Here is a 26,557-nt window from a genome sequence, read left to right as displayed (position 1 = left end):
TGTCTGTTTCTGCCCGAGTTAGCAATTTCCTCTGTGCCCTGACACGGCTGTGTACTTTAGCTTTCTCTCGCTCACGAGTTTAAACAGAGACTACAGAGTTTACAGATTTGAACATCAACTCTCTCAAACCAAAACCACAGAAAGAAAACAAGGTTTTGTCGTGGCAGTGGCTGTAACGTCATGTTTGCTGGTTGCATTTGTATCTGTACTGTACTGGTCGTTGTAGCTGTGTCTGTTCTGGAAGGACGGTAGCTGATATTTAGTCTTTGTTTTTCAGAAGCGGTTCATTAAAGGGCTCCGACAGTACGGCAAGAACTTCTTCAAGATTCGGAAAGAGCTGCTACCCAACAAGGAAACGGTAAGTCACTGTTCCATTGGGGGTTTTATTCTAGACCTCGGCTCTGTACAATCAATGTGTGGTACTGGTCAAAGTTGTGATTCAGATTTAGCCGTAAAATAATAACAACATAACTGATTTGTTTAAATAAATATAATATAATATATATTGCAGTCAAACTCAAATCAAACTTTTTAGCTATGTGTACTTCAACATTAACAGTAGGAATGAGTTTGACCAAGGGAAATTACTGTATGTCAAATTTTGGGCATTGTGTCACTCTGCTGCAATACTAGTAGAGCTGCCTTTTGACCCTCTCAAAACACCATTCATACACGAGCGGAAATATGGATAAGTGTAATATACTCAACTAAAAAATGTAAATAAATAAATTCATTATGCCCTAATCTATGGATTTCACATGACTGGGCAGGGGCGCAGCCATGGTTGGGCCTGGGAGGGCAAAGGCCCACCCATATGGCAGCAAGGCCCAGATTATCAGAATGAGTTTTTCCCCACAAAAGGGAAATACTCCTCACACTTTTGTCCCCAGCACAAGGTTTACCTGTGTAATGATCGTGCTGTTTAATCAGCTTCTTGATATGCCACAACTGTCAGGTGGATGGATTATCTTGGTAAAGGAGAAATGCTCACGAACAGGGATGTAAAACAAATTTGTGCACAAAATGTGAGAGAAATAATCTTTTTGTGCACATAGAACATTTCTGGGATCTTTTATTTCAGCTCATGAAACATGGGACCAACACTTTACATGTTGCGTTTATATTCTTCTTCGGTGTATATTTTTGTATTTATTTGACCTTTGTCCCAATGGGACTCTTAAAATAATGTCTATTTTGCAAGGTCTCCCTGCATATAAAGCCTTCGATATTCTTACCCCCTGACTCCATCCACATTTTGTAATGTTACAGCCTAAATTTAAATTGGATTAAGTTGAGATGTTGTGTCACTGGCCTACCCAGAATACCCCATAATGTCAAAGTGGAATTATGTTTTTCAAATTAGAAATGAAAAGCTGAAATGTCTTGAGTCAGTAAGTATTCAACCCCTTTGTTGTTGTGTGGCAAGGCTAAATACGTTCAGGAGTGAAAATGTGCTTAACAAGTCACATAATAAGTTGAACGGACTCACTCTGTCTGCAATAATAGTGTTTAACATGATTTATGAATGACTATCTCATCTCTGTACCCCACACATACAATTAATTATCTGTAAGGTCCCTCAGTAGAGGTCCCAAGTGTGATGGTTGGTGCATCATGTTATGGGTATGCTTGTTATCTGCAATGACTAGGGGAGTTTTTTTTGGGGGGGGGGGATAAAAATAAACAGAATAGAGCTAAGCACAGGCAGAGAAATTACGGTAGAGAAATTAACATTACATTCTCTGGCAACAGCTCTGGACATTCCTGCAGTCAGCATGCCAATTGCAACGCTCCCTCAAAACTTAAGACATCTGTAGCATTGTGTGACCAAAACTGCACATTTTCAGCTCATGAAACACTTTACATGTTGCGTTTACATATTAGTTCAGTGTAATTTTTTAAATGACTAAAACCAAATTGTAATGGATCTACATTTATACCATGCCTTGACTGTGTCCAGCTTGTTGCGAATCCCCTCAATTAAAGCTAGACAGTCAGGGAGTATCTAAGATTCCCAAATAGCGATCGATAGAGGACCATCTGCACATATTTTTTTTTCTTTTTATGTCTGAGGAAATATAACACATTGTCAGTGCGGCCCTCCGGACCTCGTTGAAGACCGAATGCGGCCCTCCCCCCCTGGGGCAAAATGAGTTTGATATACACCAGGGGTGTCAATCTAAGGGAGGAGGAGAGGGTAGTGGTGACTGGAGGTGGATGAGGAAGGTGGGGGTAAGCTCAATATAGACTGAACGGGGACTGGAGGTGGATGAGGAAGGTGGGGGTAAGCTCAATATAGACTGAACGGGGACTGGAGGTGGATGAGGAAGGTGGGGGAGGAAGGTGGATGAGGAAGGTGGGGGAAAGCTCAATATAGACTGAATGGGGATTGAACCACAGCTACAGTAAAAAGATAAAAAAAACTCTGGTTATGATTGAACTGGATTTTGTGCGAAAAGCCTGCTGTACTCTCTCACACACACACATACACACACACACACTGCTCTCCTCTCCTCTCTGAGCAAGTGGCACTGCTACTCAATACCCAGAGGAAAGCTCAATTTATTTTCCCTAACAGAAATCTCTCCTCTTTCTCTCGCTCTCTCTAAACCTCACCTCCTTCACTCTCACTGTCCCCTTCCTTCACTCTCTTCACTCCCACACACGGTCTATGGAGCATAACCATCTTCAAGATTTTTGTAAAGTAGCTTTAAGATATTTTTCTTTTCTCTCTCTCTGTCGTCCTCACCACACACACACACACTGACATATAATATTTTAGTAATTCCACGGGCATGCCAAGCCACACGAGAAGAAGGATGGAGCGCCTCATATTAAATGCGGTGTGGTTGTTTCTATAACGTTTATTTCTTCCAAGGTCTGGGTCTGGATACCACCACACTACTGTACTGAGTCACATCGCAGCCCAGCCAACAGAGCAGGGAGTAGGGCCTTCTATAAACCTCCTCTGGGCTTATAGCCAGTCATCCACACAGAGACATCCAGAGGGCTACAGTGTTCCTGCCTCTCTTCCTCCCTTGATTCCTCGCTTCCTGCTAGTATTAGCTGGACGGCTTTTTAATAGAGCTACAGTGATTCTCCTCGACTCACTCTCGTTCCTCTGGTCTGATTCTCCTTGACTCACTCTCGTTCCTCTGGTCTGATTCTGCTTGACTCACTCCTCTGGTCTGATTCTCCTTGACTCACTCCTCTGGTCTGATTCTCCTTGACTCACTCCTCTGGTCTGATTCTCCTTGACTCACTCCTCTGGTCTGATTCTCCTGACTCACTCCTCTGGTCTGATTCTCCTTGACTCACTCTCGTTCCTCTGGTCTGATTCTGCTTGACTCACTCCTCTGGTCTGATTCTCCTTGACTCACTCCTCTGGTCTGATTCTCCTTGACTCACTCCTCTGGTCTGATTCTCCTTGACTCACTCCTCTGGTCTGATTCTCCTTGACTCACTCCTCTGGTCTGATTCTCCTTGACTCACTCCTCTGGTCTGATTCTCCTTGACTCACTCCTCTGGTCTGATTCTCCTTGACTCACTCCTCTGGTCTGATTCTCCTTGACTCACTCCTCTGGTCTGATTCTCCTTGACTCACTCCTCTGGTCTGATTCTCCTTGACTCACTCCTCTGGTCTGATTCTCCTTGACTCCTCTGGTCTGATTCTCCTTGACTCACTCCTCTGGTCTGATTCTCCTTGACTCACTCCTCTGGTCTGATTCTCCTTGACTCACTCCTCTGGTCTGATTCTCCTTGACTCACTCCTCTGGTCTGATTCTCCTTGACTCACTCCTCTGGTCTGATTCTCCTTGACTCACTCCTCTGGTCTGATTCTCCTTGACTCACTCCTCTGGTCTGATTCTCCTTGACTCACTCCTCTGGTCTGATTCTCCTTGACTCACTCCTCTGGTCTGATTCTCCTTGACTCACTCCTCTGGTCTGATTCTCCTTGACTCACTCCTCTGGTCTGATTCTCCTTGACTCACTCTCGTTCCTCTGGTCTGAGTTTTCCTGTTTTTCCACAGGGAGCGACGGTGTTCCTGCTTCTTCCTCGGAGTCTCGCTCCCTTTTTTCCTGCCAGCCCTCAGTGTTAACTTGGCCGCCTTTTAAAGAGTGCTACGGTGTTCCTGCATGTCCCTCCCTCCCTCCTTCTCCCTCTTTCTCTCTCCCTCCCTCCTTCTCCCTCTTTCTCTCTCCCTCCCTCCTTCTCCCTCTTTCTCTCTCCCTCCCTCCTTCTCCCTCTTTCTCTCTCCCTCCCTCCTCCCTCTTTCTCTCTCCCTCCCTCCTTCTCCCTCTTTCTCTCTCCCTCCCTCCTTCTCCCTCTTTCTCTCTCCCTCCCTCCTTCTCCCTCTCTCTCTCTCCCTCCCTCCTTCTCCCTCTTTCTCTCTCCCTCCCTCCTTCTCCCTCTTTCTCTCTCCCTCCCTCCTTCTCCCTCTTTCTCTCTCTCTCCCTCCCTCCTTCTCCCTCTTTCTCTCTCCCTCCCTCCTTCTCCCTCTTTCTCTCTCTCCCTCCTCCCTCCCTCTTTCTCTCTCCCTCCCACCTTCTCCCTCTCTCTCTCTCCCTCCCTCCTTCTCCCTCTTTCTCTCTCCCTCCCTCTGTCCTTCCCGTAGCTCATTATCTGGGCCTGACCTAGGCCGCTCCTAAAGCGCCAGCACGGCTAGCGAAGGCAGTGCCAAGTCTAAGCACCCAGTGCTGTGTCAACACACCAGGCCTGACTAGCGTTTAGGAATGCTTTATATAAAGACACATAAAGGCCTGGAGCAGAGAGTGTGTGTGTGTGTGTGTGTGTGGGGGTCGTCGTCCCTCTCTGTCGAACTGTCGGGCGATCTGACAGTCTGTACAGGACTGTCTCTGTTGCAACCATTTCCTCCAGTACACAGAGGGAGGGGGGCGTCATGGAACATGAGCTGGGTTCTGCTCAACACTGTTCAAACAACTAAATTCTCTGAAATGGCAGATTGCAGATTAAAATTTTGCTTGATATTTTTCCACTTTAAATGGTATTGTAAAAAAATAAAATAAATAAAAAATTGTTGTACAAGTATTGCTTTCAAATACGATTAATATTATTTAGCTGTCTTCTTTTTTTTGAGAGCGTGTCTATTTTAATAAATCCATTGAATCATAAAATATAAATACATTATTTATTCGTTCAGGCGCAGGTTCTGTCATTAAAAAAATGTGTTATTTTGAAACAGCCCAAGCTTTTATGATCCAAGGTTTCATCTCTTTCCTAACCTCCACTTTGTTATGGCGCAGACGTGTAGGGTCTTCATCACGACACCGTTAGGAAAATAATAACAATCGATCACAACCTTCCGTGGGCTTTTTGTTGCGTTTACGCGATTGAGCAAAATAATAGGCCTACTCTTGATTTAGGCGACATTATCACACATTATTGCACATTATTAAACATTATTAAATATTTATTGCACATTATTACACATTATTAAACATTATTAAACATTTATTGCACATTATTACACATTATTAAATATTTATTGCACATTATTACACATTATTAAACATTATTAAACATGTATTGCACATTATTACACATTATTAAACTTTATTAAACATTTATTAAACATTTATTGAACATTATTACACATTATTAAACCTTTCTTATTGCACATTATTACACATTATCACACATTATTACACATTCTTACACATTATTAAACAATTATTACACATTATTACACATTATTACACATTTATTTTCGCACATTATTTACACATTAATACACATTATTACACATTATTACACATTATCACACATTATTACACATTATTACACATTATCACACATTATTACACATTATTACACATTATTGCACATTATTACACATTATTGCACATTATTACACGCGAAAAATGTTTCTGATCAGTGATCGATGAGCAAACAAATAGATGAGCTACACCACCTCCACTTATTTCGCCAAAGCTAGAAAACCAAATAGCCAAATACAGAGGGAGATTTTAGTGAAACAAAATCACATTGAATGATTATCAGACAATGGCTTTGGGTCAGGAGGATGGCCTAGTCGACTAAGCAACTGAACATGTATAATGTCTTATGTCGCGCGTCACAGGAGAGCCATTTGAACTTACTCTTTTTTTATATATATATATCAAAAAGATGCTTTTTTGGGGGGGGGCAGAAATGCCTTCTGGGACATGTGAACTTTCATGTGCCTTAATAACAATCTTGTATGCCATAAAATTGTTAAATTTGAGCCTAGTTGGTTTAGCCACTGTCTCTTTGAGTTGGTCAGTATGTGTAAGTAATATTGTGTAACGCTGATTTAAAATAAAAATAAAATATATATATATATATATATATATATATTGCGTAGAAAAACTGCATAAGTGTTACTCTCTACTTTCTTGAGGACCGAGATTTGAAATCAATGGAATTAGAGTATGATAGTTTAGGAGAAAACACCTGTCTCCAGATTATATCTTCAAACTAAGGGCAACCATGGCATCTGTGACAGAGGTAGAACGGTCCGTCCATACGGGTAAGATAGTCCAGCTAGCTACATTTTCCGATGTTACACATTTCTAATTATGTCAGAAAGTTGTTTTCAATTCAAGATGGTGTACTATTAGCTGGCTGGCTCGCTAGCAAACGCTACGTGTTTTTGCATTTGCTTTGCTATTTGTAGCCTCGTGTTAGCTAGCTAACATTGAACCTGGTTGGTTAACTACCTGCAGATTCACGCAGGGTAGTAACGTCACGAGTTGTTGGGATTATGGTTCGTTGTTTAGCTAGCTGGCTACGTGTCTTTAACAAAAGACTCCGCTATGCAGGTATCCATTTCAGTAGAATGTTCATGATGTCACTGCGACATCTGTTGAAAGACGTGGGCTGGTTCGCTGTGGCTATCTACTCTGATTTCTGAGTGTGCCAGAGCGCAGAATAACTGACAAATTTTACAAACACTCAACACCCGTTGAATATGGCCGGTGTCAGTAAACGTTGGCAAAAAAAGTGTGATTACATTGTTGACAGTGGCACAGTTACAGTCACCAACGCTCTGGATAGCATGAAAACAGCCTAACCAGCTCTGCTAGGGAGAGTAAAATGGTCAGTGAGCCTGATTTTTTTTTAAATATTTTTTTATATGTAGTTACCCATCTACACAAAATACCCCATAATGACAAAGTGAAAACATGTTGTTTTTTTATGTTTGTAAATTTATTGAAAATGAAATGCAACAATGTCTAATTTACATAAGTATTTACACCCCTGAATAAATGCTTTGTAAATGCAACTTTGGCAGTGATTATAGCGGAGTGTCTTTTTGGGGAAGTCTCTGAAGCCAAGTGACCAAAATTGGAATTGTGTGTGTTCAGAAAGCAGTCATTTAATGACATGGCTACACTAGTAATGACGTGTGTGTGCACATTCACTCATTTGTAAACAATTAACAAGCTAGTTCGCGACCACATGATCTTGTTAAACTGTCAACAGAGTCGCTAGCCAAATAACAGATTTCACCTTTCAGACACGTCACATTGCAATCAGGTTTGAAAGGTGGATTGAAATGGGCTTTGTGGCTGTTCAGACTACAGGAAAAATAACCTATTTGAACCTATTTGAAATTGGATATGCCCTTAAAAAAAAGGTATTTGAGTCACTAAAGCGCTTTCCACACCTGGATTTTTCAACATTTGCCTATTTTTATTATTTTTTAAATTATTCAAGCTTTATCAAATTGGTTGTTGATCATTGCTAGACAACCATTTTCAGGTCTTGCCTGAAATGTTCCAAGTAGATTTAAGTCAAAACTGTAATTCCGCCACCCAAGAACATTCACTGTCGTCTTGGTAACCAACTCCAGTGTAGATTTGGCTTTGTGTTTTAGGTTGTTGTCCTGCTGAAAGGTGAATTCATCTCCCAGTGTTTGGTGGAAAGCAGACTGAACCAGGTCTTCCTCTAGGTGTTTGCCTGTGTTTAGCTCCATTTGGGTTATTTTATTTATCCTTAACGATTACAAGCATACCCATAACATGATACAGCCACCTCTATGCTTGGCAATATGGAGAGTGCTACTAGTGTTGGAATTGGATTTGCCCCAAACACAAGTTTGTATTCATGACAAAAAGTGAATTACTTGGCTTTTTTTTCAGTATTAGTGCCTTGTTTTGGAGTCTTTTTTTTTTACTGTCTTCCCATATTTCACTCTGTTAATTAACTTATTATTATGGAGTAACTACAATGTTGATACATCCTCAATTTTATCCTTTCACAACCATTGAACTCTGTAACTGTTTTAATGTCACCATTGGCCCTATGGTGAAATCCCAGAGAGGTTTCCTTCCTCTCCGGCAACTGAGTTAGGAAGGACGCCTGTATCTTTGTAGTGACTTGGTGTATTGATACACCATTCAAAGTATAATTTTACTGAACAAAAATATAAACGCAGCATGTAAAGCGTTGGTCCCTTGTTTCATGAGCTGAAATGTAAAAATACCAGAAATGTTCCATACGCACAAAAAGCTTCTTGCAAATTTTGGACACTAATTTGTTTACATCCCTGTTAGTGAGCATTTCTCCTTTGCCAATATTATCCATCCACCTGACAGGTGTGGCATATCAAGAAGATGATTAAACACCATGATCATTACACAGGTGTACCTTGTGCTGGGGACAATAATGATGATGATGACAAGATGATTAAACAGCATGAAGGGCACTTACTGGTAGATGGCGCCCTTCAAAAAAAAAAAAGAAAGCAGACATTGAATATCCGTTTAAGTTGAGTTGGTTGAGTTGAGTTGAGTTGAGTTGAGTTGAGTTGAGTTGGTTGAGTTGAGTTGAGTTGAGTTATTACACTGAACCAAAAATATAAACACACACATGCAACAATTTCAACTCAACTCAACTTGAGTTTTGTTTATTTTTTATTTCACTTTTATTTAACCAGGCAAGTCAGTTAAGAACAAATTCTTATTTTCAATGACGGCCTGGGAACTGTGGTTTAACTGCCTGTTCAGGGGCACTATTCATATAAGGAAATCAGCCAATTGAAATAATTTCATTGGGCTCTAGTCTGTGGATTTCACCTGACTGAGAATGCAGATATTTATCTGTTTGTCACAGATACCCTTTTTTGAAGGTATCTGGTGTGACCACCATTTTCTTAGTGCAGTGTGACACATCTCCTTCGCATAGAGTTGATCAGGCTGTTGATTGGTGGCCTGTGGAATGTTGTCCTAATACTCTTCAATGGCTGTACGAAGTTGCTGGATATTGGCGGGAACTGGAACACACTAACGTACACTTTGATCCAGAGCATCCCAAACATGCTCAATGGGTGACATGTCTGGTGAGTATGCAGGCCATGGAAGCACTGAACTGGGACATTTTCAGCTTCCAGGAATTGTGTACAGATCCTTGCGACATGAGGCTGTGCATTATCATGCTGAAACATGAGGTGATGGCGGTGGATGAATGGCACGACAATGGGCCTCAGGATCTCGTCACGGTATCTCTGTGCATTTAAATTGCCATAGAAAAAATTCAATTGTGTTCGTTGTCCATAGCTTATGTCTGCCCTTATCATAACCCTACCACCACCATGGGGCACTCTGTTAATAACGTTGACATCAGCAAACCGCTCGCCCACACGACGCCATACACGCTGTCTACCATCTGCTCGGTACAGTTGAAACCAGGATTCATCTGTGAAGAGCACACTTCTCCAGCGTGCCAGTGGCCATCGAAGGTGAGCATTTGCCCATTGAAGTCAGTTACGACGCCGAACTGCAGTCCATGTCAAGACCCCGGTGAGGACGACAAGCCAATGAGCTTCCCTGAGACGGTTTCTGACAGCTTGTGCAGATATTCTTTGGGTTGTGCAAACCCAGTTTCATCAGCTGTCCGGGTGGTTCGTCTCAGATGATCCCGCAGGTGAAGAAACCGGATGTGGAGGTCCTGGGCTGGCGTGGTTACAGGTGGTCTGTTGTTGTGAAGCCGGTTGGACATACTGCCAAATTCTGTCAAATTATGTTGGAGAGAAATTAACATTTTATCTGGCAACAGCTCTGGTGGATAAAGCTACAGTCAGCATGCCAATTGCACGCTCCCTCAACTTGAGACATCTGTGGCTTTGTGTTGTGTGACACAACTGCACATTTTAGAGTGGCCTTTTATTGTCCCCAGTACAAAGTGAACCTGTTTAATGATCACGGTGGTTAATCAGCTTCTTGATATGCCACACCTGTCAGGTGGATGGATTATATTGGCGAAGGAGAAATACTCACTAACAGGGATGTAGACAAATATATATAAATAACTAAATAAATAAATAACAAAGGAGAAATGCACTAAATAGTTGTATATGGAACATTTCTGGGGTCTTTTATTTCAGGTCGTGAAACGTGGAACCAACACTTTAAATGTTGAAGTGTTTTTTTTTTGTTCAGTATAGTTGACCACACGCGGGTAAGCTATTGCTTCAAATGTATTTCAACGATTGGATGACGTTGAGAGTTCCTAAGCAACAATTTGATATGCTTTCAATGGCATTAGCCTACTTTATTCCAATATTTTGGTCAGTCAGTGATATATATTCCCACAGTAGTTCTTTATGTATCCATCCAGTAGTGGTTCAGAAAACAGTGATGGGCTACGGGAAGAGATAGACGAAGCGACGCGCGTTGCCATGTTTACAACTGCCAGGAGGATGGTAAAACCCGGGGCGCTGCCAAGCAACAGCTTAGTGACGGGCGCTGCCTAGCAACCATCAAGAGTTTAGAGAGTAGTGCGTGCCAAAGACTTCTCAGTATTACACGCTACGTTACATACTAAACCATAGGAAGAACTTTACCGAAATGATTCCTAGGTCATTTGGCGGACATTTGGCTTTGATATCGGCAATAACTTTCATAAAGGAGTCTTGATGAAGAGTCGTAAAATAACGAGAACCTGAAAACAAATGAAGGTGGCTGTTCTGGGGAAAGTGTCACCCAGTCTATTGGTTTTATTTCTCCTGTTTTAGGTAAAGGGCGTCGTCTCCTAACATTCTCTCCCTTTGACTCAGAGACCACTAGGCTGCAGCTGCTTTTAGGACAGCGAGAACTACAGGATACTTGAACTGCAAAAAAAGACAGTTTAACACTTACCAGTTAGTTATCTGCTGCAACAACATCACTGTGTTCTACCACGGTGTTCTACCACGGTGTTCTACCGCTGTGTTCTACCACTGTGTTCTACCGCCGTGTTCTACCACTGTGTTCTACCGCTGTGTTCTACCACTGTGTTCTACCACGGTGTTCTACCGCCGTGTTCTACCGCTGTGTTCTACCACTGTGTTCTACCGCTGTGTTCTACCACTGTGTTCTACCGCTGTGTTCTACCGCTGTGTTCTACCGCCGTGTTCTACCGCCGTGTTCTACCGCCGTGTTCTACCGCCGTGTTCTACCGCTGTGTTCTACCGCTGTGTTCTACCGCTGTGTTCTACCGCTGTGTTCTACCGCTGTGTTCTACCGCTGTGTTCTACCACTGTGTTCTACCGCTGTGTTCTACCGCTGTGTTCTACCGCTGTGTTCTACCGCTGTGTTCTACCGCTGTGTTCTACCGCTGTGTTCTACCGCCGTGTTCTACCGCTGTGTTCTACCGCTGTGTTCTACCGCCGTGTTCTACCGCCGTGTTCTACCGCCGTGTTCTACCGCCGTGTTCTACCGCCGTGTTCTACCGCCGTGTTCTACCGCCGTGTTCTACCGCCGTGTTCTACCGCCGTGTTCTACCGCCGTGTTCTACCGCCGTGTTCTACCACGGTGTTCTACCACTGTGTTCTACCGCTGTGTTCTACCGCTGTGTTCTACCGCCGTGTTCTACCGCCGTGTTCTACCACTGTGTTCTACCACGGTGTTCTACCGCCGTGTTCTACCACGGTGTTCTACCACTGTGTTCTACCACGGTGTTCTACCACGGTGTTCTACCACGGTGTTCTACCACGGTGTTCTACCGCTGTGTTCTACCGCAGTGTGAGAAGGTTGTGCACACAGCCGCCGCCACCCCCCCCAGGCCCGGCTGCTGTTCCGTTGTCTTCACATCCTCTCAGCCTCAGCAGATGTTTGCCCCTGTGCCATGACCTGTAGATCTGTAAACACACGTCAGATTGGTTAATACTGCCATGTCTTCACCCCAGCAGTCAGTCAGCCAGCCAGTCCACAGCCTTGGGGTCATTACAAATACTTTGGTTCAGGCACCAATTTAACCAGCTAAAACAAGAGAAGTGTTCCCTCCACTCTAGGAGACACTATGCAGGGAATACGGTGCCATTATGGACACGCACTAGGAGGGAATACGGTGCTGTTATGGACACACACTAGGAGGGAATACGGTGCTGTTATAGACACACACTAGGAGGGAATACGGTGCTGTTATGGACACACACTAGGAGGGAATACGGTGCTGTTATAGACACACACTAGGAGGGAATACGGTGCTGTTATAGACACGCACTAGGAGGGAATACGGTGCTGTTATGGACACACACTAGGAGGGAATACGGTGCTGTTATAGACACACACTAGGAGACACCACCCTTCGCCTTGACGACAGCTTTGCACACTCTTGGCATTTTCTCAACCAGCTTCACTTGGAATGCTTTTCCAACAGTCTTGAAGGAGTTCCCACATATGCTGAGCACTTGTTGACTGTTTTTCCTTCACTCTGCAGACCAACTCATCTCAATTGGCTTGAGGTTGGGTGATTGTGGAGGCCTGGTCATCTGATGCAGCACTCCATCACTCTCCTTATTGGTCAAATAGCCTTTACACAGCCTGGAGGTGTGTTGGGTCATTGTCCTGTTGAAAAACAAATGATAGTCCCACTAAGCACAAACCAGATGGGATGGTGTGTCGCTGCAGAATGCTGTGGTAGCCATGGTGATTAAGTGTTCCTTGAATTCTAAATAAATCTCTGACAGTGTCATCAGGAAAGCACCCCCACACCTCCTCCTACGTGCTTCACTGTGGGATCCACACATGCGGAGATCATCCTTTCACCTACTCTGCGTCTCACAAAGACACGGTGGTTGGAAACAAAAATGTCAAATTTGGACTCATCAGACCAAAGGACAAATTTCCACGTGTCTAATGTCCATTGCTCATGTTTATTTGCCCGAGCAAGTCTCTTCTTCATATTGGTGTCCTTTTAGTTGTGGTTTCTTTGGAGCAATTAGACCATAAAGGCCTGATTCATGCAGTCTCCTCTGAACAGTTGATGTTGAGATGTGTCCTTTACTTGAGCTCTGTGAGGTGCAGTTAACTCTAATGAACTTCTCCTCTGCAGCAGAGGTACCTCTGGGTCTTCCTTTCCTGTGGCAGGTCCTCATGAGAGCCAGTTAACTCTAATGAACTTCTCCTCTGAATAATATAATAATATATGCCATTTAGCAGACGCTTTTATCCAAAGCGACTTACAGTCATGTGTGCATACATTCTACGTATGGGTGGTCCCGGGAATCGAACCCACTACCCTGGCGTTACAAGCGCCATGCTCTACCAACTGAGCTACAGAAGGACCATGATGGGGTCTGCAGCAGAGGTAACTCTGGGTCTTCCTTTCCTGTGGCGGTCCTCATGAGAGCCAGATTCATCATAGCGCTGGATGGTTTTTGCCACTTTTGCACTTGAAGAAACTTCTTTACATGTTCCGCATTGACTGACCTTCATGTCTTAAAGTAATGACTGTCGTTTTCATTTTGCTTATTTGAGATGTTCATGCCATAACATGGACTTGGTCTTTTACCAAATAGGGCCATCTAATGTATATCCCCACCTACCTTGTCACAACACAACTGATTGGCTCAAACGCATTAAGAAGGAAAGAAATTCCACAAATTAACTTTTAACAAGGCACACCTGTTAATTGAAATGCATTCCAGGTGAGTAGCTCATGAAGCTGGTTGAGAGAATGCCAAGAGTGTGCAAAAGCTGTCATCAAGGCAACGGGTGGCTACTTTGAAGAATCTCACATTTTAAATATATTTTTGATTTAACACTTTTTTGGTTACTACACTATGTGTTATATCATCGTTTTGATGTCTTCACTATTATTCTACAATGACGAAAATAGTAAACGTAAAGAAAAACCCTTGATGTTATACCCACTGTGACTATTAAAACCTTCCCTAACCAAAAACCATGGATTGATGGCAGCATTCGCGCAAAACTGGAAGCACATACCACCGCATTTAATCATGGTAAGGCAACTGGGAATATGGCCGAATACAAACAGTGTAGTTATTTCCTCCGTAAGGTAATCAAGCAAGCGAAGTGTCAGTATAGAGACAAAATGGAGTCGCAAAAGATCTACAGACATCCACGGATTACAAAAAGAAAACCATCAATGTCTTGCTCCCAGACAAATTGGATAATTTCTTTGCATGTTTTGGGGACAATACAGTGCCACTGACACGGCCCAATACCAATGCTCCGCATCCCTAGCCGCGTCCTCAGAGCATGTGCAGTCCAGCTGGCTTGTGTGTTCACGGACACATTCAATCAATCCCTATCCCAGTCTGCTGTCCCCACATGCTTCAAGATGACCACCATTGTTCCTGTTCTCAAGAAAGCCAAGGTAACTGAACTAAATTACTAAACTAAATGACTAATCGCCCCGTCGCACTGTCATCTTGAAGTGCTTTGAGAGACTAGCCAAGGATCATATCTCCTCCACCCTACCTGATACCCTAGACCCACTTCAATTTTCTTACCGCCCCAATAGGTACACAGATGATGCAATCACACTGCACTCTGCCCTATCCCATCTGGACAAGAGGAATACTTATGTAAGAATCTGTTCATTGAATACAGCTTCAACATTCAACACCATAGTACCATCCAAGCTCATCATCAAGCTAGAGGCCCTGGGTCTCAACCCCGCCCTGTGCAACTGGGTCCTGGACTTCCTGACGGGCCGCCCCCAGGTGGTGAAGGTAGGAAACAACATCTCCACTCCGCTGATCCTCAACACTGGGGCCCCACAAGGGTGCGTTCTCAGCCCTCTCCTGTTCACCCATGACTGCGTGGCCATGCACGCCTCCAACTCAATCATCAACTTTGCAGATGACCCAACAACGACGAGACGGCCTACGAGGAGGAGGTGAGGGCCCTCAGAGTGTGGTGTCAGGAAAATAACCTCTCACTCAACGTCAACAAAACAAAGGAGATGATCGTGGACTTCAGGAAACAGCAGAGGGAGCACCCCCCCCTATCCACATCGACGGGACAGCAGTGGAGAAGGTGGAAAGTTTTAAGTTCCTCTGTGTAAACTGAAATGGTTCATGCACACAGACAATGTGGTGAAGAAAGAGCAACAGCGCCTCCGAGAGCATCCGGTCGGAAATATATCTTCTCTGCCTTCATTATAAGCATCCTGGCGGGCTGTATCACCCCCTGGTACAGCAACTGCACCACCCTCAACCGCAGGGCTCTCCAGAGGGTAGTGCGGTCTGCACAACGCATCACCGGAGGCAAACTAACTGCCCTTCAGGACACCTACAACGCCCGATGTCACAGGGAGGCAAAAATAAATCATCAAGGACATCAACCATCTGAGCCACTACCTCATCCTATTCTCATCCTTTACTAGATTGTGCGTATTAGGTTTTGTTGTGGAATTGTTAGATATTACCTGCTAGATACTGCTGCACTGTCGGATCTAGAAGCACAAGCATTTCACTACACTCACAATAACATCTGCTAACCATGTGTATGTGACCAATAACATCTGCTAACCATGTGTACGTGACCAATAACATCTGCTAACCATGTGTATGTGACCAATAACATCTGCTAACCATGTGTACGTGACCAATAACATCTGCTAACCATGTGTACGTGACCAATAACATCTGCTAACCATGTGTATGTGACCAATAACATCAGCTAACCATGTGTACGTGACCAATAACATCTGCTAACCATGTGTACGTGACCAATAACATCTGCTAACCATGTGTACGTGACCATTAACATCTGCTAACCATGTGTACGTGACCAATAACATCAGCTAACCATGTGTACGTGACCAATAACATTTGATTTGATGTTGCAACTCCTCAGTCATTACTGGATCTGTGACCAAAAACAAGCTACATATGGACAGTACCAAAATAAATGATCTAATGACTGTCTCTAAGCAGAAAAATCTGTAGAGCCTGTAAGGTCGTATCCCCCATATATATATATATTTAGTTTTGAATCGGGCGTTGTTTTGTATATCAGTTCATAAACCATGTGCCATGGAATTGGTATGTCAAATCTCTTCCCAACTATTTTGCAATCTGTGGCAAACCTGTCATTTGTTTTAGTTTGGTCCTTCAATGAAACTGGTGTATTTTTGTATTCATTATGATATTTTTCAACTTACTTTGGTATTTAATGCCGAAAGATAAGTTCCTTACTCTTTTCCACTAGCCTCTTCCATTTTTGCGGTAATGTTGTAATTTTGGGTAGAGCAGACATTTACATACACGTCTTTTAGCTGCATGTGTGACAACTCCACCAGTCCTATTTATGATATCAATTACTAAGAATATTACTTTTAAACTATTTTTCGATAATTTTTTTTATGAAGTAGTATATTTGTTGTTTTATGTGTTCTGTTTTATGGATTAAACTGAAATTGTAACAAACTTTCTATGGTTTGTTTTAAAAAATAACGATATTTTGGCCATTTCGTTTGCAAATACCCGAAAGTGAGAGGTTGTAATCTGAATAAAGGGGAAGAGGCCATTCCTGAATACGACGTAAGACATTCTTACTTATTTGCTAGAGAACCAGTTCGTAGTAAAGTAAAACTTTTGTACGACTTATTCTTTCATATTTAATCATTTTGTCTGGCTTGTCATTCCAAATAAAATTTCATCTTTTTTTTTTTTTTATCAGATCATTTCAAAAAACAGGTTGCTTGGTGGAGACCGCAGCAGACAGCAGGCTTTTGACCTGTAGTCACCCAACCCCCTGTCTGTTCTAGCTAATAGATGTAGTACAGGAAGAGGTCCGACTGTATCAAATCAAACCGGATTTAAAGTGCATTTCAAACCGTGACTCTTTCTAGTATGAACAAAACAATGAAATAGATTAACGAGGAGGACAGCAGATCCCTTTTGTAATGCTCTACAATGTGATTTATATTAGTGGGATTAGTTTATCAAGGTTAGGTGATGCGTAGGGATCAACCCACCCTGTAAACAGGCTCTGTAGCAGGCGTAGGGATCAACCGGCCCTGTAAACAGGCTCTGTAGCAGGCGTAGGGATCAACCCACCCTGTAAACAGGCTCTGTAGCAGGCGTAGGGATCAACCCACCCTGTAAACAGGCTCTGTAGCAGGCGTAGGGATCAACCGGCCCTGTAAACAGGCTCTGTAGCAGGCGTAGGGATCAACCCACCCTGTAAAAAGGCTCTGTAGCAGGCGTAGGGATCAATCCACCCTGTAAAAAGGCTCTGTAGCAGGCGTAGGGATCAATCCACCCTGTAAAAAGGCTCTGTAGCAGGCGTAGGGATCAACCCACCCTGTAAAAAGGCTCTGTAGCAGGCGTAGGGATCAATCCACCCTGTAAAAAGGCTCTGTAGCAGGCGTAGGGATCAATCCACCCTGTAAAAAGGCTCTGTAGCAGGCGTAGGGATCAACCGGCCCTGTAAAAAGGCTCTGTAGCAGGCGTAGGGATCAACCCACCCTGTAAAAAGGCTCTGTAGCAGGCGTAGGGATCAACCCACCCTGTAAACAGGCTCTGTAGCAGGCGTAGGGATCAACCGGCCCTGTAAAAAGGCTCTGTGGCAGGCGTAGGGATCAACCCACCCTGTAAAAAGGCTCTGTAGCAGGCGTAGGGATCAACCCACCCTGTAAACAGGCTCTGTAGCAGGCGTAGGGATCAACCGGCCCTGTAAAAAGGCTCTGTGGCAGGCGTAGGGATCAACCGGCCCTGTAAAAAGGCTCTGTAGCAGGCGTAGGGATCAACCGGCCCTGTAAAAAGGCTCTGTAGCAGGCGTAGGGATCAACCGGCCCTGTAAACAGGATCTGTAGCAGGCGTAGGGATCAACCCACCCTGTAAAAAGGCTCTGTAGCAGGCGTAGGGATCAACCCACCCTGTAAAAAGGCTCTGTAGCAGGCGTAGGGATCAACCGGCCCTGTAAAAAGGCTCTGTTACAGGCGTAGGGATCAACCCACCCTGTAAAAAGGCTCTGTAGCAGGCGTAGGGATCAACCCACCCTGTAAAAATGCTCTGTAGCAGGTGTAGGGATCAACCGGCCCTGTAAAAAGGCTCTGTAGCAGGCATAGGGATCAACCCACCTTGTAAAAAGGCTCTGTAACAGGCGTAGTGATCAACCCACCCTGTAAACAGGCTCTGTAGCAGGCGTAGGTATCAACCGGCCCTGTAAACAGGTTCTGTAGCAGGCGTAGGGATCAAACCACCCTGTAAACAGGCTCTGTAGCAGGCGTAGGGATCAACCGGCCCTGTAAACAGGCTCTCTAGCAGGCGTAGGGATCAACCCGCCCTGTAAACAGGCTCTGTAGCAGGCGTAGGGATCAACCCACTCTGTAAAAAGGCTCTGTAGCAGGCGTAGGGATCAACCCACTCTGTAAAAAGGCTCTGTAGCAGGCGTAGGGATCAACCGGCCCTGTAAAAAGGCTCTGTAGCAGGCGTAGGGATCAACCGGCCCTGTAGCAGGCGTAGGGATCAATCCACCCTGTAAAAACGCTCTGTAGCAGGCGTAGGGATCAATCCACCCTGTAAACAGGCTCTGTAGCAGGCGTAGGGATCAACCGGCCCTGTAGCAGGCGTAGGGATCAACCGGCCCTGTAAACAGGCTCTGTAGCAGGCGTAGGGATCAATCCACCCTGTAAACAGGCTCTGTAGCAGGCGTAGGGATCAAACCACCCTGTAAACAGGCTCTGTAGCAGGCGTAGGGATCAAACCACCCTGTAAACAGGCTCTGTAGCAGGCGTAGGGATCAATCCACCCTGTAAACAGGCTCTGTAGCAGGCGTAGGGATCAAACCACCCTGTAAACAGGCTCTGGAGCAGGCGTAGGGATCAAACCACCCTGTAAACAGGCTCTGTAGCAGGCGTAGGGATCAAACCACCCTGTAAAAAGGCTCTGGAGCAGGCGTAGGGATCAACCAGCCCTGTAAAAGGCTCTGTAGCAGGCGTAGGGATCAATCCACCCTGTAAAAACGCTCTGTAGCAGGCGTAGGGATCAAACCACCCTGTAAAAAGGCTCTGTAGCAGGCGTAGCAGGCGGGATCAACCCACCCTGTAAACAGGCTCTGTAGCAGGCGTAGGGATCAACCCACCTTGTAAAAAGGATCTGTAGCAGGCGTAGGGATCAACCGGCCCTGTAAAAAGGCTCTGTAGCAGGCGTAGGGATCAACCCACCCTGTAAAAAGGCTCTGTAGCAGGCGTAGTGATCAACCCACCCTGTAAAGAGGCTCTGTAGCAGGCGTAGGGATCAATCCACCCTGTAAACAGGCTCTGTAGCAGGCGTAGGGATCAACCGGCCCTGTAAACAGGCTCTGTAGCAGGCGTAGGGATCAACCGGCCCTGTAAACAGGCTCTGTAGCAGGCGTAGGGATCAATCCACCCTGTAAACAGGCTCTGTAGCAGGCATAGGTATCAACCGGCCCTGTAAACAGGCTCTGTAGCAGGCGTAGGTATCAACCGGCCCTGTAAACAGGCTCTGTAGCAGGCGTAGGGATCAAACCACCCTGTAAAAATGCTCTGTAGCAGGCGTAGTGATCAACCCACCCTGTAAACAGGCTCTGTAGCAGGCGTAGGGATCAACCGGCCCTGTAAAAAGGCTCTGTAGCAGGCGTAGGGATCAACCCACCCTGTAAACAGGCTCTGTTACAGGCGTAGGGATCAACCCACCCTGTAAAAAGGCTCTGTAGCAGGCGTAGGGATCAACCCACTCTGTAAAAAGGCTCTGTAGCAGGCATAGGTATCAATCCACCCTGTAAACAGGCTCTGTAGCAGGCGTAGGGATCAACCGGCCCTGTAGCAGGCGTAGGGATCAACCGGCCCTGTAAACAGGCTCTGTAGCAGGCGTAGGGATCAATCCACCCTGTAAACAGGCTCTGTAGCAGGCGTAGGGATCAACCCACCCTGTAAAAAGGCTCTGTAACAGGCATAGGTATCAACCGGCCCTGTAAACAGGCTCTGTAGCAGGCGTAGGGATCAATCCACCCTGTAAACAGGCTCTGTAGCAGGCGTAGGGATCAACCGGCCCTGTAAACAGGCTCTGTAGCAGGCGTAGGGATCAACCCACTCTGTAAAAAGGCTCTGTAGCAGGCGTAGGGATCAACCGGCCCTGTAAAAAGGCTCTGTAGCAGGCGTAGGGATCAACCGGCCCTGTAGCAGGCGTAGGGATCAATCCACCCTGTAAAAACGCTCTGTAGCAGGCGTAGGGATCAATCCACCCTGTAAACAGGCTCTGTAGCAGGCGTAGGGATCAACCGGCCCTGTAGCAGGCGTAGGGATCAACCGGCCCTGTAAACAGGCTCTGTAGCAGGCGTAGGGATCAATCCACCCTGTAAACAGGCTCTGTAGCAGGCGTAGGGATCAAACCACCCTGTAAACAGGCTCTGTAGCAGGCGTAGGGATCAAACCACCCTGTAAACAGGCTCTGTAGCAGGCGTAGGGATCAATCCACCCTGTAAACAGGCTCTGTAGCAGGCGTAGGGATCAAACCACCCTGTAAACAGGCTCTGGAGCAGGCGTAGGGATCAAACCACCCTGTAAACAGGCTCTGTAGCAGGCGTAGGGATCAAACCACCCTGTAAAAAGGCTCTGGAGCAGGCGTAGGGATCAACCGGCCCTGTAAAAAGGCTCTGTAGCAGGCGTAGGGATCAATCCACCCTGTAAAAACGCTCTGTAGCAGGCGTAGGGATCAAACCACCCTGTAAAAAGGCTCTGGAGCAGGCGTAGGGATCAACCGGCCCTGTAAAAAGGCTCTGTAGCAGGCGTAGGGATCAACCCACCCTGTAAACAGGCTCTGTAGCAGGCGTAGGGATCAACCCACCTTGTAAAAAGGATCTGTAGCAGGCGTAGGGATCAACCGGCCCTGTAAAAAGGCTCTGTAGCAGGCGTAGGGATCAACCCACCCTGTAAAAAGGCTCTGTAGCAGGCGTAGTGATCAACCCACCCTGTAAACAGGCTCTGTAGCAGGCGTAGGGATCAATCCACCCTGTAAACAGGCTCTGTAGCAGGCGTAGGGATCAACCGGCCCTGTAAACAGGCTCTGTAGCAGGCGTAGGGATCAATCCACCCTGTAAACAGGCTCTGTAGCAGGCGTAGGGATCAACCGGCCCTGTAGCAGGCGTAGGGATCAACCGGCCCTGTAAACAGGCTCTGTAGCAGGCGTAGGGATCAATCCACCCTGTAAACAGGCTCTGTAGCAGGCATAGGTATCAACCGGCCCTGTAAACAGGCTCTGCAGCAGGCGTAGGTATCAACCGGCCCTGTAAACAGGCTCTGTAGCAGGCGTAGGGATCAAACCACCCTGTAAAAAGGCTCTGTAGCAGGCGTAGTGATCAACCCACCCTGTAAACAGGCTCTGTAGCAGGCGTAGGGATCAACCGGCCCTGTAAAAAGGCTCTGTAGCAGGCGTAGGGATCAACCCACCCTGTAAACAGGCTCTGTTACAGGCGTAGGGATCAACCCACCCTGTAAAAAGGCTCTGTAGCAGGCGTAGGGATCAACCCACTCTGTAAAAAGGCTCTGTAGCAGGCATAGGTATCAATCCACCCTGTAAACAGGCTCTGTAGCAGGCGTAGGGATCAACCGGCCCTGTAGCAGGCGTAGGGATCAACCGGCCCTGTAAACAGGCTCTGTAGCAGGCGTAGGGATCAATCCACCCTGTAAACAGGCTCTGTAGCAGGCGTAGGGATCAACCCACCCTGTAAAAAGGCTCTGTAACAGGCATAGGTATCAACCGGCCCTGTAAACAGGCTCTGTAGCAGGCGTAGGGATCAATCCACCCTGTAAACAGGCTCTGTAGCAGGCGTAGGGATCAACCGGCCCTGTAAACAGGCTCTGTAGCAGGCGTAGGGATCAACCCACTCTGTAAAAAGGCTCTGTAGCAGGCATAGGGATCAACCGGCCCTGTAAAAAGGCTCTGTAGCAGGCGTAGGGATCAACCGGCCCCCTGTAGCAGGCGTAGGGATCAATCCACCCTGTAAAAAGGCTCTGTAGCAGGCGTAGGGATCAACCCACCCTGTAAACAGGCTCTGTAGCAGGCGTAGGGATCAACCGGCCCTGTAGCAGGCGTAGGGATCAACCGGCCCTGTAAACAGGCTCTGTAGCAGGCGTAGGGATCAATCCACCCTGTAAACAGGCTCTGTAGCAGGCGTAGTGATCAACCCACCCTGTAAACAGGCTCTGTAGCAGGCGTAGGGATCAATCCACCCTGTAAACAGGCTCTGTAGCAGGCGTAGGGATCAACCGGCCCTGTAAACAGGCTCTGTAGCAGGCGTAGGGATCAACCCACCCTGTAAACAGGCTCTGTTACAGGCGTAGGGATCAACCCACCCTGTAAAAAGGCTCTGTAGCAGGCGTAGGGATCAACCCACTCTGTAAAAAGGCTCTGTAGCAGGCATAGGTATCAATCCACCCTGTAAACAGGCTCTGTAGCAGGCGTAGGGATCAACCGGCCCTGTAGCAGGCGTAGGGATCAACCGGCCCTGTAAACAGGCTCTGTAGCAGGCGTAGGGATCAATCCACCCTGTAAACAGGCTCTGTAGCAGGCGTAGGGATCAACCCACCCTGTAAAAAGGCTCTGTAACAGGCATAGGTATCAACCGGCCCTGTAAACAGGCTCTGTAGCAGGCGTAGGGATCAATCCACCCTGTAAACAGGCTCTGTAGCAGGCGTAGGGATCAACCGGCCCTGTAAACAGGCTCTGTAGCAGGCGTAGGGATCAACCCACTCTGTAAAAAGGCTCTGTAGCAGGCGTAGGGATCAACCGGCCCTGTAAAAAGGCTCTGTAGCAGGCGTAGGGATCAACCGGCCCTGTAGCAGGCGTAGGGATCAATCCACCCTGTAAAAACGCTCTGTAGCAGGCGTAGGGATCAATCCACCCTGTAAACAGGCTCTGTAGCAGGCGTAGGGATCAACCCCCCCTGTAGCAGGCGTAGGGATCAACCGGCCCTGTAAACAGGCTCTGTAGCAGGCGTAGGGATCAACCCACCCTGTAAACAGGCTCTGTAGCAGGCGTAGGGATCAAACCACCCTGTAAACAGGCTCTGTAGCAGGCGTAGGGATCAAACCACCCTGTAAACAGGCTCTGTAGCAGGCGTAGGGATCAATCCACCCTGTAAACAGGCTCTGTAGCAGGCGTAGGGATCAAACCACCCTGTAAACAGGCTCTGGAGCAGGCGTAGGGATCAAACCACCCTGTAAACAGGCTCTGTAGCAGGCGTAGGGATCAAACCACCCTGTAAAAAGGCTCTGGAGCAGGCGTAGGGATCAACCGGCCCTGTAAAAAGGCTCTGTAGCAGGCGTAGGGATCAATCCACCCTGTAAAAACGCTCTGTAGCAGGCGTAGGGATCAAACCACCCTGTAAAAAGGCTCTGGAGCAGGCGTAGGGATCAACCGGCCCTGTAAAAAGGCTCTGTAGCAGGCGTAGGGATCAACCCACCCTGTAAACAGGCTCTGTAGCAGGCGTAGGGATCAACCCACCTTGTAAAAAGGATCTGTAGCAGGCGTAGGGATCAACCGGCCCTGTAAAAAGGCTCTGTAGCAGGCGTAGGGATCAACCCACCCTGTAAAAAGGCTCTGTAGCAGGCGTAGTGATCAACCCACCCTGTAAACAGGCTCTGTAGCAGGCGTAGGGATCAATCCACCCTGTAAACAGGCTCTGTAGCAGGCGTAGGGATCAACCGGCCCTGTAAACAGGCTCTGTAGCAGGCGTAGGGATCAATCCACCCTGTAAACAGGCTCTGTAGCAGGCGTAGGGATCAATCCACCCTGTAAACAGGCTCTGTAGCAGGCGTAGGGATCAACCGGCCCTGTAGCAGGCGTAGGGATCAACCGGCCCTGTAAACAGGCTCTGTAGCAGGCGTAGGGATCAATCCACCCTGTAAACAGGCTCTGTAGCAGGCATAGGTATCAACCGGCCCTTAAACAGGCTCTGTAGCAGGCGTAGGTATCAACCGGCCCTGTAAACAGGCTCTGTAGCAGGCGTAGCAGGGATCAAACCACCCTGTAAAAAGGCTCTGTAGCAGGCGTAGTGATCAACCCACCCTGTAAACAGGCTCTGTAGCAGGCGTAGGGATCAACCGGCCCTGTAAAAGGCTCTGTAGCAGGCGTAGGGATCAACCCACCCTGTAAACAGGCTCTGTACAGGCGTAGGGATCAACCCACCCTGTAAAAAGGCTCTGTAGCAGGCGTAGGGATCAACCCACTCTGTAAAAAGGCTCTGTAGCAGGCATAGGTATCAATCCACCCTGTAAACAGGCTCTGTAGCAGGCGTAGGGATCAACCGGCCCTGTAGCAGGCGTAGGGATCAACCGGCCCTGTAAACAGGCTCTGTAGCAGGCGTAGGGATCAATCCACCCTGTAAACAGGCTCTGTAGCAGGCGTAGGGATCAACCCACCCTGTAAAAAGGCTCTGTAACAGGCATAGGTATCAACCGGCCCTGTAAACAGGCTCTGTAGCAGGCGTAGGGATCAATCCACCCTGTAAACAGGCTCTGTAGCAGGCGTAGGGATCAACCGGCCCTGTAAACAGGCTCTGTAGCAGGCGTAGGGATCAACCCACTCTGTAAAAAGGCTCTGTAGCAGGCATAGGGATCAATCCACCCTGTAAACAGGCTCTGTAGCAGGCGTAGGGATCAACCGGCCCTGTAAAAAGGCTCTGTAGCAGGCGTAGGGATCAACCCACCCTCTAAAAAGGTTCTGTAGCAGGCGTAGGGATCAACCCACTCTGTAAAAAGGCTCTGTAGCAGGCGTAGGGATCAACCGGCCCTGTAAACAGGCTCTGTAGCAGGCGTAGGGATCAATCCACCCTGTAAAAACGCTCTGTAGCAGGCGTAGGGATCAATCCACCCTGTAAACAGGCTCTGTAGCAGGCGTAGGTATCAACCGGCCCTGTAAACAGGCTCTGTAGCAGGCGTAGGGATCAACCGGCCCTGTAGCAGGCGTAGGGATCAACCCACCCTGTAAAAAGGCTCTGTAGCAGGCGTAGGGATCAAACCACCCTGTAAAAAGGCTCTGTAGCAGGCGTAGGGATCAATCCACCCTGTAAAAAGGCTCTGTAGCAGGCGTAGGGATCAACCCACCCTGTAAACAGGCTCTGTAGCAGGCGTAGGGATCAACCCACCCTGTAAAAAGGCTCTGTAGCAGGTATAGGGATCAACCCACCCTGTAAAAAGGCTCTGTAGCAGGCGTAGGGATCAACCCACCCTGTAAACAGGCTCTGTAGCAGGCGTAGGGATCAACCCACCCTGTAAACAGGCTCTGTAGCAGGCGTAGGGATCAACCCACCCTGTAAAAAGGCTCTGTAGCAGGCGTAGGGATCAATCCACCCTGTAAAAAGGCTCTGTAGCAGGCGTAGGGATCAATCCACCCTGTAAACAGGCTCTGTAGCAGGCGTAGGGATCAACCGGCCCTGTAAACAGGCTCTGTAGCAGGCGTAGGGATCAAACCACCCTGTAAAAAGGCTCTGTAGCAGGCGTAGGGATCAACCCACCCTGTAAAAAGGCTCTGTAGCAGTATGTCCAATCTGCTTTGATTTGTAAAATCGCTTACAGCAGTGAAACGAGGAGAGAGTGGTGATTCTCTGGCGTGTGTATCCCTGACCTGTGAAAACACAGCTCTGTCATTCAGTGGGAGAAAGGATTGGCGCAGCGGGGATCCGCCTGCCTATTTAACCGCACACACAGGCACGCGCACACACTGTTCCATCAGCCAAGGCCTTATTTATTTATTTATTTTTTTTTTTTCTCTCACATTTGCTCTCTCTCTGCCCTGTGCTGTTCTGTACTGCGCTTACAGGGACCACAGACAGGAGTGGCTGTCTATTTCAGAAGCCGTCGGGGCTCCGACTGTGTTGACCTTGGTGGAGGCAATGTATTATTATGTAGCTGGAGAAATATTGTTGCCCTTTTTTCTTTTTTTTTTTTACTGTATAAGAGACCCAATTAGTTTTACTCAGCATTAGATAAGAGACAACGAACTGTATTAACAAATATACAGTATATTTCATTTCCATTTAGAATAATTTAATCTCTCGTGGACAGACCACGTAAACATAAATGTTAGCGTAGCTCTGTCATGATACAATGGGATGCCTTACATGATGTGGTGCGTTAGTTCCTTGGGTTTTTCATCACTAGCTGTTTTTGACAAATCAAGATTTTGCAGGTGTTGGCATCTTTTGAAGAGGAGGAAACATTCAGGCTGTGACTTTCAGCGAGCGAGTGTGGAGCTCCTCGTTCTGCTCCCCGTTCTCCGCTCCTCGTTCTGCTCCCCGTTCTCCGCTCCTCGTTCTGCTCCTTGTTCCTCGTTCTGCTCCTCGTTCTGCT

The 26,557-nt window shown here is 46.8% G+C and overlaps 1 protein-coding gene across 8 annotated transcripts in view; it reads left to right on the top strand.

The window, feature by feature from the left end:
- The window catches only part of LOC118377411 (arginine-glutamic acid dipeptide repeats protein-like), a 384,037-nt gene that overhangs the window by 324,263 nt on the left and 33,217 nt on the right, over positions 1-26,557 (top strand). For all 8 annotated transcript variants that reach the window (XM_052481336.1, XM_052481337.1, XM_052481333.1 and 5 more), the window contains one exon: positions 278-358. In XM_052481336.1, coding sequence (XP_052337296.1) covers positions 278-358 — 81 coding nt within the window. The remainder of the gene's footprint in view (positions 1-277; positions 359-26,557) is intronic.

This window comes from Oncorhynchus keta, chromosome 27 (genome assembly GCF_023373465.1).
Source record: "Oncorhynchus keta strain PuntledgeMale-10-30-2019 chromosome 27, Oket_V2, whole genome shotgun sequence".
Classification (NCBI taxonomy): Eukaryota; Metazoa; Chordata; class Actinopteri; order Salmoniformes; family Salmonidae; genus Oncorhynchus; species Oncorhynchus keta.
Note: the sequence above shows the minus strand (reverse complement) of the source record. Positions and strands in the feature narration are given on the sequence as shown.